The sequence below is a fragment of the Diplotaxodon limnothrissa genome, linkage group LG2 (genome assembly GCF_057381915.1).
Source record: "Diplotaxodon limnothrissa isolate DT_005_m linkage group LG2, D_limnothrissa_male_GT1.1, whole genome shotgun sequence".
In the NCBI taxonomy this organism is placed as follows: domain Eukaryota; kingdom Metazoa; phylum Chordata; class Actinopteri; order Cichliformes; family Cichlidae; genus Diplotaxodon; species Diplotaxodon limnothrissa.
In genome coordinates, this window is record NC_140597.1 from 28,047,773 (window position 1) to 28,065,629 (window position 17,857).

A 17,857-nucleotide genomic window follows, 5' to 3' on the forward strand; every position below is an offset into this window, starting at 1 on the left:
AGAGTATTTCCTGCATCTCCTCTGGTGGTGCATCCGCTCCTCATCCCAGAGAACATCGAGACAATAGAACAGATGGAGGAAGAAGACTGTCTGTGCATCTGGTTAAATGCATTGAAAGGACATTTTTAGCAAGCCTCCCACTGACAGTGAGGCCTGAAACAACATGGAGGAGCCATGACACAGCTTCATGTTTCACTACCAGAAATTAAAATTTAGTAAGATGTAGCAAATTTTTGTGCATCTAAAATGCTGAATAACATCAGATTTTGTTTTTCTCTCAGTGCTGCCTTGCTTCTGCTTCCATTGTCAGAGTAGCAGAGGTCATTTAAAGCTAGGGCCTGACATGTTACATAATGTCATGATTTAGACTCCCTCAATGGAAATTGAATCAGGAAATCCCCCCCATACCACAGTTACTATGTCCTTTACCATTATTAACATTACTGTGTCATCCACTCTTCGCTTCCAGCTGTGGATTTCAGCCATGTGTAGCCCACCTTTCAAGATTTGCATTCCTTTAACTGTCATCTTTCACCCCTTTCTTCATATATATGTATAATTAGGTTTTAGTTTTTTTAAATTATGTATAGATAACATCATTTTTAAAAAGCTCAGATTGTCAAACGACTGCATTACACTGCATCATCTTCTCAATTTACACCACTCGTCAGTGATTCACTACCAGTGGTGTTTTTAATTTACTGAAATGTGAAATTGCAAAAGTGAAACCAAGCATTTTGTCTTCTTGAAACTACCACAGCATTCAGTCCTATGATCTGAGGATTTTGCAAATTAAAACAGTCTGTGAGGGCACCAAGCACATGGCAAGAACTCCTCCTAAAATGGCTCCAATTAAAGGCAAATGCTGCACAGTTGCTTTGATTTATAAAACAAAACAAAAAACTGTATCTTTCTTTTTTTTTTAAACGTTGAGTGTTTCATCATCTACGTGAGAGGCTTTTTACTGACACAATGGCCTTGGCAATAGTTGAACTCTTACTGCGTTTTTTGAAAAGCAGGTGCTTGACTCCAGTGGCCCGTTAAGAGTCGACCTAATGAAAAGACAGGAGGACACATTGGAAACAGATGTGAATGCACCGTAGTAGAAAACAGTGCACAAAAACAAAAAAGGTGACCAGAAAAACATTGTTGTATGAATGCGGCTTATTGTGCTGGCCCATGTGTGTTTGATGGAGATGGTTGTGTTCACATTGAAGGTGGGTATGACTCACTTCATCCATTAGATCAGTGGCTGGGGTTTGGACAGCAGCCCTCCCCCTGATACTGAGACCACCACACACAAACCTTCCCAAACAGCCATCTGCTCAGCATTTCTACACATGCCTTTGAATCTTTAAAGAGATTTAAAATACTGCAAACGTAACACTTTGCTGTCCAAGGACCAGTCACTGCGCTGCTCTGCATGGCAGCAGTCGCGCTGCCGCGGGCCAAGTTTCCTTGAGCAAACGAGGCATGTCTGCCCTCCTCCTCTGGAAACAACTTGATTCGCTGTAGGAGCCATTGATATCACTGCATTACACATGCTTAATATCCCAAAGGGGGACCGTATGCATTATTATGTATTTTAGAGCACACCGTTGCTCTAAAGATGCAGCTTTTCCTCTGGACTGTATGTCGCTTCAGCTGGCTTTGCTGGTGTTTTCCGCTCTGGATTAATCCACGTTCGCACCTCGCACTCACTAATCACACCAAAATCTCAAAAGCTTGCCAGTGTACATGGCTCCTTAGTGCCACAGGAAAGTGTAAATTGAAAGTCAGAGCTTAAAATAAATTTGATGTGAAACAGCACATCACCTCCCCCCAGTTAAAGCACTTCTGTTTGATGGGCCAAATTGTGGTTTATGCCAGGTGTGCGTGATTAAGGTTAGACAGTGGTCTTTGAGTTAATAGGGAAATGAACAACAGTCTTACGTGTTAATATCTGATGTTCGGTTAATGCCACCTCAGTTCCTTCTTTGCCCCATGTTATAATTATTACACCCCTTAGAGGACTTTGTCACTTATAGTTAAACCAAACCATTTCCAAATGCAATAGTGCTGTTTTGTCAAATTCTAACACTGTTACCAAGGAGAATGTGATTTATGCCCCTTTTGGGACCACAGTTTTTTCACTACATTGATTTGGTTTAGATTATTTTTTTTAGCTCTTTAACAAAAATATGTTGCTTCATTGATTTTAGAAGCCACATCTTTTTTTTTTAGAATTAGGAGAAGGTCATAGTTTAGTTAGAGTGTAACTGGTACACTAAAAACTACACTGTGGGAATACACAGTGTGTTTACTCGTATGCAAAATCAAGTAATATGTATATCGCTAAATACAAATACACCACTCGGGCATAAAATTATGACATCCCGCCTGATATGGTCCTGGTCTCACTTTTGATTTACCGCCCTGACCCATTGAGACATGAACTCCACTAGACTCCTGAAGGTGTGCTGGGGTATCTGTCACCAACATGTTAGCAATAGATCCTGCAAGTCCTGCAACTTGCGAGGTTGGGCCTCCGTTGATTGGACTTGTTTGTCATCCTAGAGAGATGAAGGATTGGATTGAGATCTGGGGAATTTGGAGAACAATTCAGCACCTCAAACTCATCCCTGTGCTTTTCGAACCTTTGCTGAACCATTTCTGCTGAAAGAGGCCACAGCCATCCATGAAAGGGTGTACATGGTCTGAAACAATGATTAGGTACATAGTATATAAGTGTAGCAGCACGAGGTGGGAATAAAGTAAATACTCTTCACAGTTTAAAAGACAACGCCACCCTGGGAATTTCACCCAGAAGAATACTGGAAGTAATACTGATCACCAAGAAGGCACTTAGGTTTGTTATACTCAGCACAGAGACGAGGTTCGATGATAAAAACAGTTTGACAATTTATTAATAAGCAGCATGCATATGGCCGCTGTCCACGCTGACTTCCACTTTAAAAGGCTGGCAGCAGCAGGAAAAGAAACCTCGCGACAGGAACAGACAGTAAAAGCAAAGCAGCAGCACTTCAGTTAGCTTAGCGTTCTGTAAAACTAAGGCCCACACTTCCTGCAAAGCATAGTAAGTATTTACTATAAAAGAACAATAAAAGGCAGAGATCGTAACAAAACTGAGTAAACAGCGTCACGAATCATGAGCAGAGTGGCTCATAGGAGGCTTCTACAGCTACGACCTAAAAACAATACCTGTTTACCACCAAGTAAGGTAATGTACGCACTACAATGACAAAACACCTTCCAGCCGTGATGGAGGCTTCAGAAGGGTAACCCGCAAATGATCTCTGCAACACCAAGGGAAGTCAGGTGACCAAAAAGGAGATCACAGGTAAGCGATCCAGGAACGCTCAAATGGCCGCTATTTATAGTAGCGCCCCCCAATGCGTCAGGCCGAAAGTGGGTTGAACCGAGAAATAACATTCATCCTGCCACATGACATAAGTAACATCCACATGGATGGCAGGACCCAAGGCATCACACTGCCTCTGCTGGCTTGTCTTCTTCCCATAATGCATCCTGGTGCCAGGTGTTCCCCAGGTAAGTACAAACACCCATCCATCCACATGATGTAAAAGAAACAGTCATCCATCAGACCAGGCCACCTTCGATTGCTCCACGGTCCAATTATGATGCTCACATGCATCATAATTGGATGGAGATCAGCATGGGAACCCTGACTGGTCTGCAGCTAACTAATTTACATCCTTATATTATGCCTCATTGGTGTATATGACATTGAGAAGGGGCATGTGACAAGTTAAAACAGTGACCTGATGGCTCTGTTATACTCTGGGAAGCAGTTTGCTGATATGCTTTGGGTCCATTTCTCAGTTATTCAGTGGCTAATTATCCAGTGCCAGTGGTCTCTTTGAGGATGACAATGCTTCCATTAAAAGGACACAAGGAGTCGCTGCATGACTTAATGAGCATTAAAGTTATGTAAATTATCTCTTATGGCCTTCAAAATTACCAGATGTCAACCCAAAATTGGACACCTGTGGCAGATTTTAGACTGATGTGTCAGATGACGTTCTCATCCAAACACCAAATGAGGAAATATCTTTTGCAAGAGCGGTGTTTAATCCCTCCAGTTGAGAGTCTGTGCCAAGGCTCATTGAAGTTATCCTGGCAGGATGTGGTGGCTCAGCACCTACTAAGACACTTTGTTGTTTTTTCCCTGTAATTTATCATCCATTTGTATTAGGGCCCTGTGTGGAAAGATTGATGATGTCATTTTTTAGGAAGGCAGTTTCTAGAAAGTGTATTTCCCCAAGTATCGCACAGTGGATATTTGTGCAGATGCCCCACTGTTTCTGCAATGATTGTGCAAAAAACGATCCTAAAAAGTACAGTTCTTTTTCTTTGGAGCAAAGTGAGCCTAGTAATCATGATGGTTTCATTAACACCCTGTAGTCTGCACTCACACAGTACATCAAGCATCAGGGGGAAGTAGCAGCACTTGTTCCTGCAGCTCTGTTGTGTTTACAGTTAAACTTGATTGCAGAACTCATTGCAGCCTCATATTCACTTCCTTTGTTAATCCCTTTGCAGTAGCAACTCTTTTTTTGGAGGCAAGGGTGAGGGCAGGGGGAATTTCACTTCTGCTTCGCTTCACCCCCTACACCATTCACCAAGGCGCTTATAAGGAGCCACCATATCCTGCTAAAACAAACAGCATTGAGGAGCAAGAAACAAACGCTTTTGTCTTTGAGTTATATTTAGTTACAGTCTGCCTTCACCCAAACACCATCTCACACAAGGCTTGCTTGCCCTCAGATTGAGTTAGATCAAATATGACCATGTTGTCATCTACCAGAAACCAGCGGCACTTCTCCCCCCCATCCCTTTGCAAATTGGCGGGTTGACTGTGCTGACAGTCAACCCGCACACACGAACCACCTAATTCTGCCATGCTTTCCAATTAGTCACTGCCATGATGGTGACGTCTAGGACGTATCATTTGCGAGCATAAATATTCATGCATTTCCATTTCTTCAAGAACAGATTCTGTTCATGATATTTGTCACACTGCTGCTGCTGCTGCTGCTGCTGCACCTCGGGCTTCTGTAATGCTCATGCTTTCCTAGCTCCCCCTTCACTGATGTTCTGATTCCTACAAGCCCTGCAGGCCATGGCTCCTCAGAGAGCAGTGCGGTCCAGAAGACAGGAAACAGCTTGAGAGAAGCACAGCAGTCAAGGCTGTGGGAGGACAGAGGATAGGGTGGGGAAAAAGGGGATTTCCTCATACAATGCTTGGACTTTTATCAAAAGTGTGGAATCCTTATCTGCCGTGCACTCTATGAGTGAATGATAAAATCTGGGTCGCTCCCCTTGCCATTGGTGTGTATATTGCTTTAGGGTTCTGTGATTTACAGTTTTGCTATCTATCAATCTATCTGTTAACTTTATGTAGATTAATTCACCCCCACCCCCTGCCACTACTACCGCCACATCCGTTAAACAGCCATGATGGAGTCATTTTATTGTTGCCAAACTTTCCAGCATGCAGTTATTATATGCAAATATCTCAACAGACTCTCCTTTTGCATCTCTATCAAACATACTGTTTGTCTTAAAGGCTACACGCCCACGGGGCTTCATTATAGCGGTGATTAAATCACGATTAATTATTAAGAGGCTCTGAGATGTTTTTGAAGAGGTGGGGGGGGGGTGTCTATGCTCGCTGTGTCTTTAAAGTCGTGCAGAGGGGAGCCCGTACTAAAGAAAGGAGGGGGCTGCTGTGCGCCAGTTGGAGGTATCTGCCTGTCGCAGCGCTTGCTGTTGACATTAAGAAGAGCGTGTCGGTGGTCCAGCGGGGAGGTACAGAGCGATCGGAAGGCACTGATACTAAAGACTGAAGCAGGTCCAGGCAAATATTCAGCAGACCCGTGATACATGGATGGACAGAGAAGCACTGCAATCGGGATTAAGTTGTCAGCCGGCGCGAGAAATTTCTGGATATAATGGGAAATTCAACACCTAAACCTTTGATAGGTGAGGCTCATTACTGATTTATCATTAACGAGGCTGGTAATGTTTACACAAGATAGGGTGTCTGTGCGGAACGGTTTGATACCCAGTGATACACATGGCTTGTCCTACTTGTGTTCGCTCTGCGTACAGACGCGCTTCCCATCACGGGGGCGCAGAGCGTGATTCTCAGGGAGCGAGTCCAAGCGAGCGCTCCAGCAGCAGCAGCAGTCGCGTTTCTCCTCATAATCACTTTGAAAGCATCATTTACGAGGTTTATACAAAGGGATGTGGCCTCAAAATTTTGAGAGCATTAGCATCGAAAATAGTCAGAAAAGTGACTATTTAAGCTAATGCTGGGGATCTGATGCTTGGGCATTAATAAACTGTAGCTACATAAATAATATGGCAGTTATTTAGCTCATAAATAACTACAGAACATACAGTGAGGAAGTGGGTAACCTGCCCTCAGTTATATTTCTGTTTGCAAATTAGTTGAACATACAACACTTACATTAAATTGATTTAAATTTTAAGCATTTTATTTATTTATTTTCATTTTTTTAGTGTCATCATTGCTATGATAAACAAGGATTTAGCTTTTTCCCCCCCTTTTTACTTCCCGCTTCCTTTTTTTCTCTTTATGTGTGGCACTAACAGCAAATATCTGGCTGTTTATTTGCCTTAGATTCTGGTATGATTACAGACTAAATCACCAAGGGCACGCACTACAAGGACACATCAAGAAGCAAAACAAGAAAAATCACCACAAACAGTAACTGAACAAATATGAAACTAGGCCACATTCTTAATATATGCAACTATATTTGCTGCTGATCGCTTCCAGTATCTCCGAGTATCAGAGGTGTTTTATGTAAAGTACAGTCTCAAGTGATTGCCAGTGATTTGCATGTGGGTTGATTGTCAGCCCCTAGTTTTTGAATAAAGCTGCTGTAATGAGCTCTCAGAATGCCTCCTTCTGAGCCACTTTATGGTGACACCTAGAGCACATTACTTGATAATCAGTTCCACATATCACTTTGATTTAATGTCTGTCACCCTCTCACGCCCCCAACAGACCCACTCACTGGCTAAACGATGTGGTTGCTGCCAGAGCAGCTGAAGTGGGGTTTGGCCTGAGAATGTTTAGTCATAGAAAAACAGGAGCAGCCTGGATCCTATTAATGTTTTAATCAAATATCTGCATTTATGCAATCCATATCACAGAGTATATCTTCTCATCGCACAGAGTTATTTTGTTGGCTTTAGAGGTGATTACCAGGAAATTCCCTTAAAATCCACATTGTCTTGCTCACTGAATCATTTACAATGTGATGAACACATACGTCTGAGACATATGAGTGACTAAAGAGCCTGATCATCTCGTGGCCAAAGATAACTCTGATGAATGCACATAATCAAATTTACTATCAAAAAGCTCTCTTTGGCACGGCAGTTTGTCTTGTGAAGTCTTATGATTGCATTTATTTGCGCTTTTTTCTATTCATCAAGAGCAAGACAACGTTCCCATGCCCCAACTCTTCTCCAAAGCCAACTGATTCATGTACGGTAGCAGATACTGAATATGCTGTATGCAAGGAATTTGTCTGACGGCAATAACCTCCACCACCACATTAGCTGAACTAAAAAAAAAAACAATTTCTGATCAGCTGCCTGGACTTTGTTCACTGTAAAATGGCTCCAGCTCAGATTAGATTGCACAGATTTCTGATTTTGAATCTTAATTTAAGCTTCTTTCCAGAAAGCTGCAGATGACTTAGAAATGAGTGACAGATTGAAGGAATAACCAGTGGACAGAATCAGTCAGAACAGGAAAGTGGATGGCATTTTTTAATGCGCTGGTCCAAAAGGTCCTATAGCTGTTCTCTTGGGTTTATTTCTGGCAGCTATGAAGGCCATAGAATACCTCGCAGTGACCCATTGTGCCTGTCTTCTAGAGGGACTGATGACCATTTTTTAAATATATTCCCCCACATGGTGTCGTGATTAGGACAGTGGACTGCGTTATTTAACATCCTGGTCCAAAAGGTCTTACAGCTGCTCAGTTGGGTTGAAATCTGGCGACTATGAAGGCCATAGAATACCATGCACTGATCCAATGGCTCAAACACTGATCCAATGGCTCAAAGCTATGACCTCATTCTCACACTAGCAAAGTAGTTTTGGTGTGGATTGTTTCAGATGGTAGGAATGAACAACTAGAGTGAATGCTCAGCAGAGGATTCGCTTGTTAAAAGATGTTTCAAAGATGACTCTGCCAAATGGTGGCAGGTTTACTAAATGGCATACGGACATTTTGAAAGATCACTGGGTACTTATTTTTCAGAAATAAGTACCCAGTGATCTCTGTGGCGCCAATGTAATGTGTATTCATGAGAGAAACCAGCTAGGGCTAACACAGACCTTGCTGTGAGCTGTCCCTTGCTGCATGACCTGTTGTGCTATGCCTTTCATCTAATAATGGCAAACAAGTGTCTATATCAGGCTTGGTCCTTTAACTGCAGACTCCCACTATGTCACTCTGTCAGCAAGGCAGATGAGCTGAAGGCCTATAGGCTAAGCCCCAACATAGTCTGGCCAACTCCATTTGACCAAAGTATATTTTACTCTTTCAAAAGCTAAATTCCTAGAGTGGAAAGGGAAGGGGCACCAGCACATCATTTGAGATGTTACAGATGTTCTTGCTGCTGCTTCATAGTTTAGAATATAATCAGTGATAATGTCTAATTTAGGAAATGTACTGTGGAACATTTCACTGAGTTATTGTCTTTTTCGCTGTGAATTTTAAACAAATGTAATCACTCTGCGGCCCCGGTGGAGTGTAGAAACCCAGCATCCCTTTGAAAATTGAATCTGAGCCAATCTATACCTTAAACAATAGTCTAAAGCTTTAATGCCATTTAATAGTTAACCCAAGCCCCCCCACCCCAGCTCTCTCTTGAGATACTTTATGGTTTGTCCTGTTTGATTCCTGAACATTGTTAATTTGTTTTGCTCATAAAGAAATTCCTTTCCCCAGAAGGGCATTGACTCCTATGAAGATGAGATCAAAGATTAAGCTTTTTTTATTTGGGTATTTCTATACTGACTAGCCACTGTGTGATTCATCCACCACTTCTGAAGATAACTGTGGAAGAATCAAATGCGTTATTCAGGGATTTTAGGCCACGGATGTGTGTACCTCATAAATAGGAGGAAATGTTAAAATGATTATTATTATTCTCTCTTTCTCTCTCTCTCTCTCTCTCTCTCTCTCTCTCTCTCTACATACATACATAGATATATATATATATATATAGATATATATATATATATATAGATATATATATATATATAGATATAGATATAGATAGATATGTGTGTGTGTGTTTATGTTACTTTTAGCCAAGCCCACTACTTTTTATGTTTCCCGGTGTTGCGTGGACATGGTTTTGACTAAATTTACAGTATTTCATTTTGAGATATAAATACCCCTTACGGATGTGGTGAGATGACTGATTTGGGACAGTTTGCCTTTTTATACTGTAAATATGGACTACATGCTAAAAGAAACTCCTTGTTGGGAAGAGCAGAGTTTTAAAAAACTTATTATGGGGAATAAAGTATGCAACTTTGGGCTTACCTCTGACCTCTAAACCAGCTATATACATATAATTAGCAGGCTCTTTATTGCCTTTTTTCTCTATTGTACCTCTTTTCTCTACTAGTAGATACAACTCTGCAACCCCGCCCGGTGGCTACTCGGCAGTACTACACCCTGCCTAACAATGGGGCAGCTGTTGAGAGAAGAACGTCTGCTCCCCCAGTCAGTATCAACATGGAGTCACCTCGCTTTCACCCACATGCTAAAGGCAAGAACATCAGGCTGGATGGGCAGCTTCGGCGTGCCACCCGTAAGAACAGTTTCTGCAACGGCATCACTTTCAGCCATCGGCCTGTGCACCTTTATGAAAAGGTTTGTTTACTTTCCTTAATTAGTTTTGAGACTTTTTAAGGAGGTATTCATTTAAAGAATCAAAGTAAAAGGTTATTTCACTGTGTCATTCAGGTGCGTCTTCGCTTGACTGGTGTGCACACTGGATGGAGTGGAGCTTTACGTTTTGGTTTTACTAGCTTGGATCCCAGTGAATTAGCTGCTGCTGATATCCCCAAGTATGCTTGCCCAGACCTGGTGACTCGGCCTGGTTACTGGGCCAAGGCTCTGCCCGAGAGACTGGCCCTGAAGGACAACATTTTGGCTTTCTGGGCTGATCGCCATGGAAGAGTTTTCTATAGCATCAACGAAGGCGAGCCCATCCTCTTTCACTGTGGACTCAGCATCGGCTGTCCACTGTGGGCCATCATAGATATCTACGGCATCACTCAGGAGGTCACACTGCTTGGTAAGCATCTTCTTATGTTGTTGTATTCTCGCCCTAATTAAATGCTTATGTTTTCTGTTGGGACTGCAGCTGAGTGAGGCGAGCCGCGAACTTTTTGGAAAAGGATGAAAATAACTTTACTCAGCTTCATCAGTCAGCTAGAACGCTTTAACTGCAGTGACATATTTTTATGGTTTTAACACATTCACAGCAAATTCAAGCAGCTTCTTGGGAGTTCTACAAAGCCCTGCAGCACCACATGATGAGTTTGTAGGAGTAGTCAGTTTGTAGTGAGTAGTCGGTTCAGCCTGAGCACTTCAAACCACTCTTCTTCTCCTCCTTTCAAACTTTCTTACTATCAGTTTCCTGCACTTTATTACATTCTCCCTTGACTCTGCCATCATTCCCATCACCCTTTCCCCTGCGCTTCCCTCTCATATGTACTGGGTGTGTTTATCTTCAGTCTGACAGGAGCTCTGGCCTTGTTTGGTCAAGTCGGCAGATCCCAGGAGCTTTGGTAAGGGGCCAGTGTGCTCAACTGTTCCTGCATCACTAGAAATAGTAATAAAGGAATGCATCATAAGTCAAAGGAGGACTACTAGCGGCAGACTTGTTTATATCAGTCTCTAAAACAGACAATTTCAGCTGTGCTGTGGATTCTCTGCATGGACTGCGGCCGTTTAGAGAGCACACAATGGCAAAGAAAGGAAATGAAATAGGGAGGCAAATAAAATATTGAATGACACACGAGCTCAGGACCAACAGAGCTTATTTGTTCTGAGAGGGAAGGTTTATTTAACAGCACAACAAACATCATAACAAGAGCGGCGTATGAAGGGCTCTAAGCACAGATGCTTAGTCTAGCTCTCTTTGGAGTGTCCGTCAAGAGGATTTATCAGAAAGGATGTCAGCAAACTGTTGTTGCTTACTGTGTGAAAGTCATGTTTGATTTCTTATTTCAAAGCTGCTTGCTGTCAGCAACGGTAAGAATAAGCATTAAATACCAACACGGATAGACAGAAGTGCTTTTGCAGAAATGTCATAGATGCCAACATGTCTTTTTTTCTCTGTCTTTTTTTAACACAATGCTCAAGGCGAGAATTGCTTTGCACTGCTAAAAAATACAGGAAATCCTCAAAAACCTTAATGTACTACTTTTCATAGTTGTTTATTAATGAGCAATGTGTCTGAAACAGGTCCATTTATTTGTTATTATTTTTTGTTTGTTCTCTTTATAGCTAAAAAATACCAATTATAGCATGATTTCGAAATCTTAAATCTAATTATTTTCTGTTGTTTTATTTTGAAGCATTTATTGCTTGAAAGAAAACAACTGAAAAAGTCAAACTTGTATTAAGGGCCTTGTTACCATTGTTTTCCTATAAGAATTCCCACAGTATGTGATAATCAGATCAATTATTGGGTGCTTACCTCACCAAAAAAACAAAACAAAACAACAACTAAAAAAGCACATTGCAAAGACATCAAAGAGTCTGCAGCAACACAAATAGGATCCCAGGGCTTACTGCTTTCATGTCATAGTTTTACTATGAAAAGGCATTCCTAGAACAAAGAGAAAAGGAACACCAAGAAAGGAAGTGACCTGAGCTTATCTGGGAAGAATCATGTAATTCTATGTCCAAGTCACGTACTTGCTTTTCCATATTTTCCACCACAGACAGCACGTTTGCTGAGAGTGTGGGATCCAGCTGCCTGAGTGCGGCCCGTCTGAGTGCCTATCTCCCCCAGAGTAGCCACGACTCAGCCAATTACAGCAACAATCAGTTGGAAAACAACCAGGCGGCTGCTGCCAAGATGGCCAACCTCCAGCTCAATAACTACACTCAGCTCATCCCCTGCTGCTCCTCCACCTCTTCCTCCTCCACATCATCCTCATCTGCTTCCACTGGATTCATTGTCCCAAGGGTGGTCCGGGGTCTCTCTTCTCCTCTGGACAATGATTTGCACTTTCACCTCATCCGTGGCTCTGATGTAATACTCTCTGCAGACCGTTCAGCTGCTTGCATTCATTTTCTGGACAGCAGTCGGACTCTGGTGTTCACTGACAGGCCCTTTCACGTGGGTGAGACTTTGTACGTGGAGGTTGGCCACCTGGGCCTGCCATACTTTGGGGCGTTGTCATTTGGTTTAACATCCTGCGACCCAGCTAATCTACATGCTGGGGACCTTCCAGCAGACCCTGAAGTTCTTCTGGACCGCAAAGAGTATTGGGTGGTGCACCGGGTCTTCCCGATGCCTTGCTCTGGAGACGTGCTCAGCTTCAGTCTGCTGCCCAGTGGAGAGGTGCACCACGGGGTGAACGGAGTGGGACGTGGCAGGCTGATCTGTGTGGACTCCTCTCAGGTCCTGTGGGCCTTTTTCACCCTGCATGGGGCTGTTAACAGACTCAGGATACTTGGTACGTGTATTTAAAGCAGCACACAATCAATATCAAGAATCAAACCCCGATATTTATTATTCCTTTTTCACTGTAATTCCCAATGTCCTTGAATTTTATTAAGGTAATTAGTCCAATTAGATCAGAAGGAAAACCAGAAAGAAAAACAAAAAGTACTAAATAAAAAAGTTACAGGTCTTAGGTAATATCACTGCATTACATAAAACAGATTGCAGTGTTTCGTAATGTGCCTCAATTGATGTCACCTGAGTCAGTGTCATTCAAGGCTAAGGACTACTAGCATGCAGATGAAATAAATATCTAAGGGTAAGGAGTTTGAAAGAAGTTGCCAGACCTCTGTAGCTTACTCCTCATCTCTTTGAGGCTGCCAGTTTCAGACTACATTACCATAGACTGTAGGGACTTGCCCACCACAACTTTACCAGTTTGTTTGCCAGCATGCATTTGCAGCCCTGACTTTAGCAGTACCCAGGGTTAGACGAAATACATTATTTTAAGTTAGAAGTTATCAGCTAATATTAGCAAGCTTGGTGAGCAAGGTATACGTCTATGGTATCCATATGTCTATGGATCTTAACAACAGTCACCTTAAGGCACTATTGTAAGGTAAAGACCCTACAATATTAGAGGCAGAATTCTAATAATCAGTCGGCTGTTGGCAACAGTGGGAAGGAAAAAACTCTCTTTTGACAGGAAGAACCAAGCTTAGGCAGTGGCAGCTATCTGCCATGCCTCGTTGGGGTTGAGTTGAAAAAAAAAAGACAGCATAGGGAGACAGGACTAAAAACACACTTTGGAGAGAGAAGACAAGATTTAATGACATACAGCACTGGTGTATAAACACATGGGAAGTGGAGGAGAATAGCTCCAACATCCTGAGCTTATAGCAGCATAACTAAGGGATGATTCAGAGTCACCTGATTCAGTCCAAACTCAAAGCTTTATTATAAACGAAAGCTTTAAGCCTAATCTTAAAACTGCCTGTTGCCTGAGTCCAAATTAGGAGCTGGTACCACAGGACAGGGGCCTGATAGCTGAAAATACTTTTAGAAGCTCTAGGAACCATAAATAAGCCTTCCCTCTGAGAATGAACTGGTCTACTAGGATAAAATGGTATCATGAGGTCTTCAACATATGATGAGGCCTGATTTTTAAAAGTTTTGTATGTAAGGGGATGAGTTTTAACTTCAGTTCTCAGTTTAGCAAGCGAAGAGAAACCAATATTGGAGAAATATGATCTCTCTTATAATGAAATATAACAATTCAGCCTTGAAGTAATGAGTGCAAGAATTAGGTTTTTCAGCATCACTCTAAGAGACGGTGTTTCTAATTTTAGAGATATTGTGCATTTGAATGAAAGCAGTCATTTTATTTGTTTAATGCGCACGCAGAAGGACAAAGATGGACTTAATTTTGTCTGAATCTAGGAGAAGAAAATTACATGACATCCAGCCCTTTACGTATTTAAAATGCGCCTGTTGATTAACTAATTTCTTTGATTCGTCATCTGACGTCACACATAAATAAAACCAGGTATCGTCCATTAAGCAAAGAAAATATATACCATATATTCTAATAATATTGCCTCAAGGAAGCACTCATAACATAAAAAGTAGTGGTCCCAGCACACAACCCTGTGGAACTCCATAATTACCTTTGAAGTCTTGTTCACATGCACAAATAACTCCACAGCTGGGCATATTGTCAGTGAGGAATTTGCATTAAAACTGTGTCACAAAACATCAACAGCAACTCCAAAAAATGGTTAAGGCCTCCATTTACAAGTGCAGTGTAGCAGATAGCCACCTGCTAAGCTTGTCAGTTTTATATTAGCTGCTACTAGCAAAAGACACATCTATTGTAATCAAAGACAAGAAGACTCTTTGGTACACTCTAGCTTTGAATTACTTTACCTAAGAATTTTTGGTCTGATTCTTTTATAAACTTGTTTACATTGTGTTTAAAAAAACTGCATTAAAGAGAAGGCACAAAAATAACTGAGATATCATGTGATCAAAATTCCTCTTGTTCAGTCATGACTGAGAAGTTGCCTGTTGTTTTCCCACTCAGTAAATAGGTTACGCCTTCAGCCTGGGCATGTATCATTTCCCGTGTTTTGTTTTTTTGTAAGCGTATTCATTTGGCCTGAGTGGATTTCCAGCTAATCCCCCAACAGCATGCCCTTACTTGTTTCACTGACTCTCAATGTTTAAAGTTTAAAAAGGAAACAACTTTTAAAGTCACATGTCTCTTGAAACAAGCAGACTAATGAACAAATCCATGCAGAGAGGGAAGTGAATCTAAGTCTATAGTTCCTGCCCTATAATCTCCAAACAAAATGAGTGTGGGAGAGTAAAAAAAAACAAACTATGTGATACCTTCTTCTGTGCACAGTGATACTGTCTGTGGCATGCAGTTCTGTATATGTGGAGACAAGCTTATGTAATGTACAGAACAAGAGTGACATCAATCTTCATATTCATCTCTTTGACACAAAACAAATGAGCATATTTCCGTAAAATGTTTTGCTTTAGTACTAAAATAATGAAAGTCTATTCTACCCCCTACAATTCATTTTTTCCCAGGCTGAAGGAATTTGAAGGCATTTGAATAGTTTACGTCTATGTGAGCTTGTTCAGCCTTGAGCTGTGACCTCTCTTTCCTAGTCTCATTTTTAACGGTTTCTGATCCCCCGATTTTCTCCTAAAAGAAAAAGTAAAATCAGTCCACAAAGGACACGTGCATATCTAATCTGACTGGTTAGACATGGTCAGAATAAATCCCAAATCTCTAGTGTTACTGTCAAACATTTCAAGGGCACATTGCCCCAGAACATACCAGCTACACAGCTCACCTTTAAAAGCCACTACATTATATGGAGTTTGTTCATGTGTATTTATATTTGCGACACAGGAACATTGCAGTCCAGTCCTCCTTCTACATCCCCCACCACTTCACAGAGCAGCAGCCCAGATGACAGTGACTCAGACCTGGCATTCAGTGTCAACAGATCCTCCTCTGCCTCTGAATCCTCTCTGGGTAAGTTGCCAAATGTTGACAACATACCCAAGGCTACAATGTATATAGAAACCCTCTCAAGATCACTGTAATAAGGGTTTGTGTGGGTTCTTGTATTATGTATGACCAACAATCAGTTGATTAAGCCCCAGTAAACTCTGCTGCTGTATTAAGCATTGATAATTTAGCAAATATTTTGGTCTCAGATTAAGACTGGCTCATAAATTAAAAAGGCATGTAAAAGTAGACATAAAACTAACTCATTCACAAATGAATAAAAGTAGTAGTAGTGCTGATCTGAACCTGGAATTTTCTTCCTATAACAACATGACCTAAAGGTATCTGTCTGCATGCACCCATGTCTGCTCTTTTTTAAAATACCCACATATGTTTTCTTGCTTTTTTCTCCAGTGACTGCTCCCAGCTCGCCTCTCAGTCCTCCCACCTCTCCGGCTCTCACTGCCTCAGAACTGCCCTCTGCAGGAAAAAACGGAGAATGCACCGTTTGCTTTGACCAAGAGGTCGACACAGTTATCTACACCTGCGGACATATGTGCCTGTGCAACGACTGCGGGCTCAAGTTGAAAAGACAGATTAATGCCTGCTGTCCGATATGCCGGAGGCCTATCAAAGATGTTATCAAAACATATCGGCCGTGATGGCTCAAAAGTTCAAACAGGTGAGGTGACTTCCGCTGTGGGATACCACCTGTTGCTCCTTCTCAGGCTTTGCTGTACACGTGTACATGGATCTTGATCTCAACTGGAGATTAGCCACACTAGGACATAACTGTGCCTATCAGATTTTATATCTTGAGACAGACTGAACTGTGTTGAGGCTCATTTTTAATACACAGTATCCATACATGAGCACCTGGGTTCTGGCTATGAAAGAAGAGATGAAACCCGTGCTCCCGTTTTGTATTTCCCATGTGATGTCACATCTATTCGTTGAGCAGAAAAAGCCACTCCTGAATTTCTCGTTTGTCATCGTCATCGTCCTAGAATTATGTGTGCTTTAGCAGAATATGCGGACCATCGTCTATGACTTCTAGTGCCTTAGATTTTTGTCACATAATGTGTCCAAGTAATTATACTAACAATCCTAGCCATATTTCCAATGTACAGTACTAAAAGTTTGTGGTGGGAAAGGGCACAGAATTTATGCAATAAAAGTTGTAGTAGTAGGTAGAAAGAAGGTTCTAGTATATATGAGTGTGTTGGATTTGAATGTTTGAAAAGTGTAATAGAAAGGACCCGGCTTTGCACAACGTGAGATTAATAAAATGATTTAAGTGTGTTTAAGTGTGTCGCCTTTCTTATTAACACTTATACAGAACTTTAAAAAGCACCCATCATCTGATGAGGTTGTGTAATCAGAGTTCAGTTTGTAGAAATGTAGTTTTGTATAGCATTACATTATACTTTTTATTGTTTAATATTGCAGAAATGTTTATAGTATATAGAAATTTTTATGATTTTACAAATTGTTGTACAAAAGGTCTTGAGTCACCCCTAATTTCTTTATATTTTGCTAGGAAAATGGGAAGTAGGTGCAGTCATTTATTGCTATAAATCTATTGATTTAAACATGCATGGCAACACAGTACAGAAGGCAAAAACAGAGCTTGTACAGTTCTAACAGGCTTGAAAGTTATTATTTGGTGTGACAACCTTTATTCTTTAACCCAGTCTAAACTCTTAGACAAGCTTTCTTGTAATTTCTCTGAGTAGTCGTCATTCCATCAGACCTGTTGCCACCGATATCAGTCCAGTTCTTGTAAACTTGGCATACCTCACCCCTTTCTCCCTGTTTCTCTTCCTTGTGAATGGTTTCTTGACAGCCACCCTTCCACTGTGACCATTTCTGATGAGGCTTCAGTGAACAGTAGATGGATTACTTGGATGGGTCAGCTGGATCTCGCAGGTCCAGCAAATCCAGGCCTTTGCTGGATTTTGCTGTTTTCTTAAAGTCATGACTTTCAGATACTGTTCATCTGCGTAGTTTTTATGTCCGTCACTTCTACTTGTACAGTTTCCTCCAAGTTTTTTTTAAT

General features: G+C 41.5%; 1 protein-coding gene across 2 annotated transcripts; it reads left to right on the forward strand.

The window, feature by feature from the left end:
• The first annotated feature begins 5,781 nt into the window (after positions 1-5,781).
• On the forward strand, positions 5,782-17,071 carry neurl1b (neuralized E3 ubiquitin protein ligase 1B). 2 transcript variants are annotated; one of them, XM_085369808.1, is made up of 6 exons: positions 5,782-6,006; positions 9,711-9,958; positions 10,052-10,385; positions 12,043-12,783; positions 15,697-15,822; positions 16,213-17,071. In XM_085369808.1, exons 1-6 carry the CDS (start codon positions 5,976-5,978, stop codon positions 16,458-16,460), a joined length of 1,728 nt encoding a protein of 575 aa, XP_085225934.1. In that variant the 5' UTR covers positions 5,782-5,975; the 3' UTR covers positions 16,461-17,071. The 2 variants fall into 2 exon arrangements, with proteins under 2 accessions (XP_085225934.1, XP_085225941.1); XM_085369815.1 differs by having other exon boundaries at positions 9,714-9,958.
• Positions 17,072-17,857: the final 786 nt, after the last annotated feature.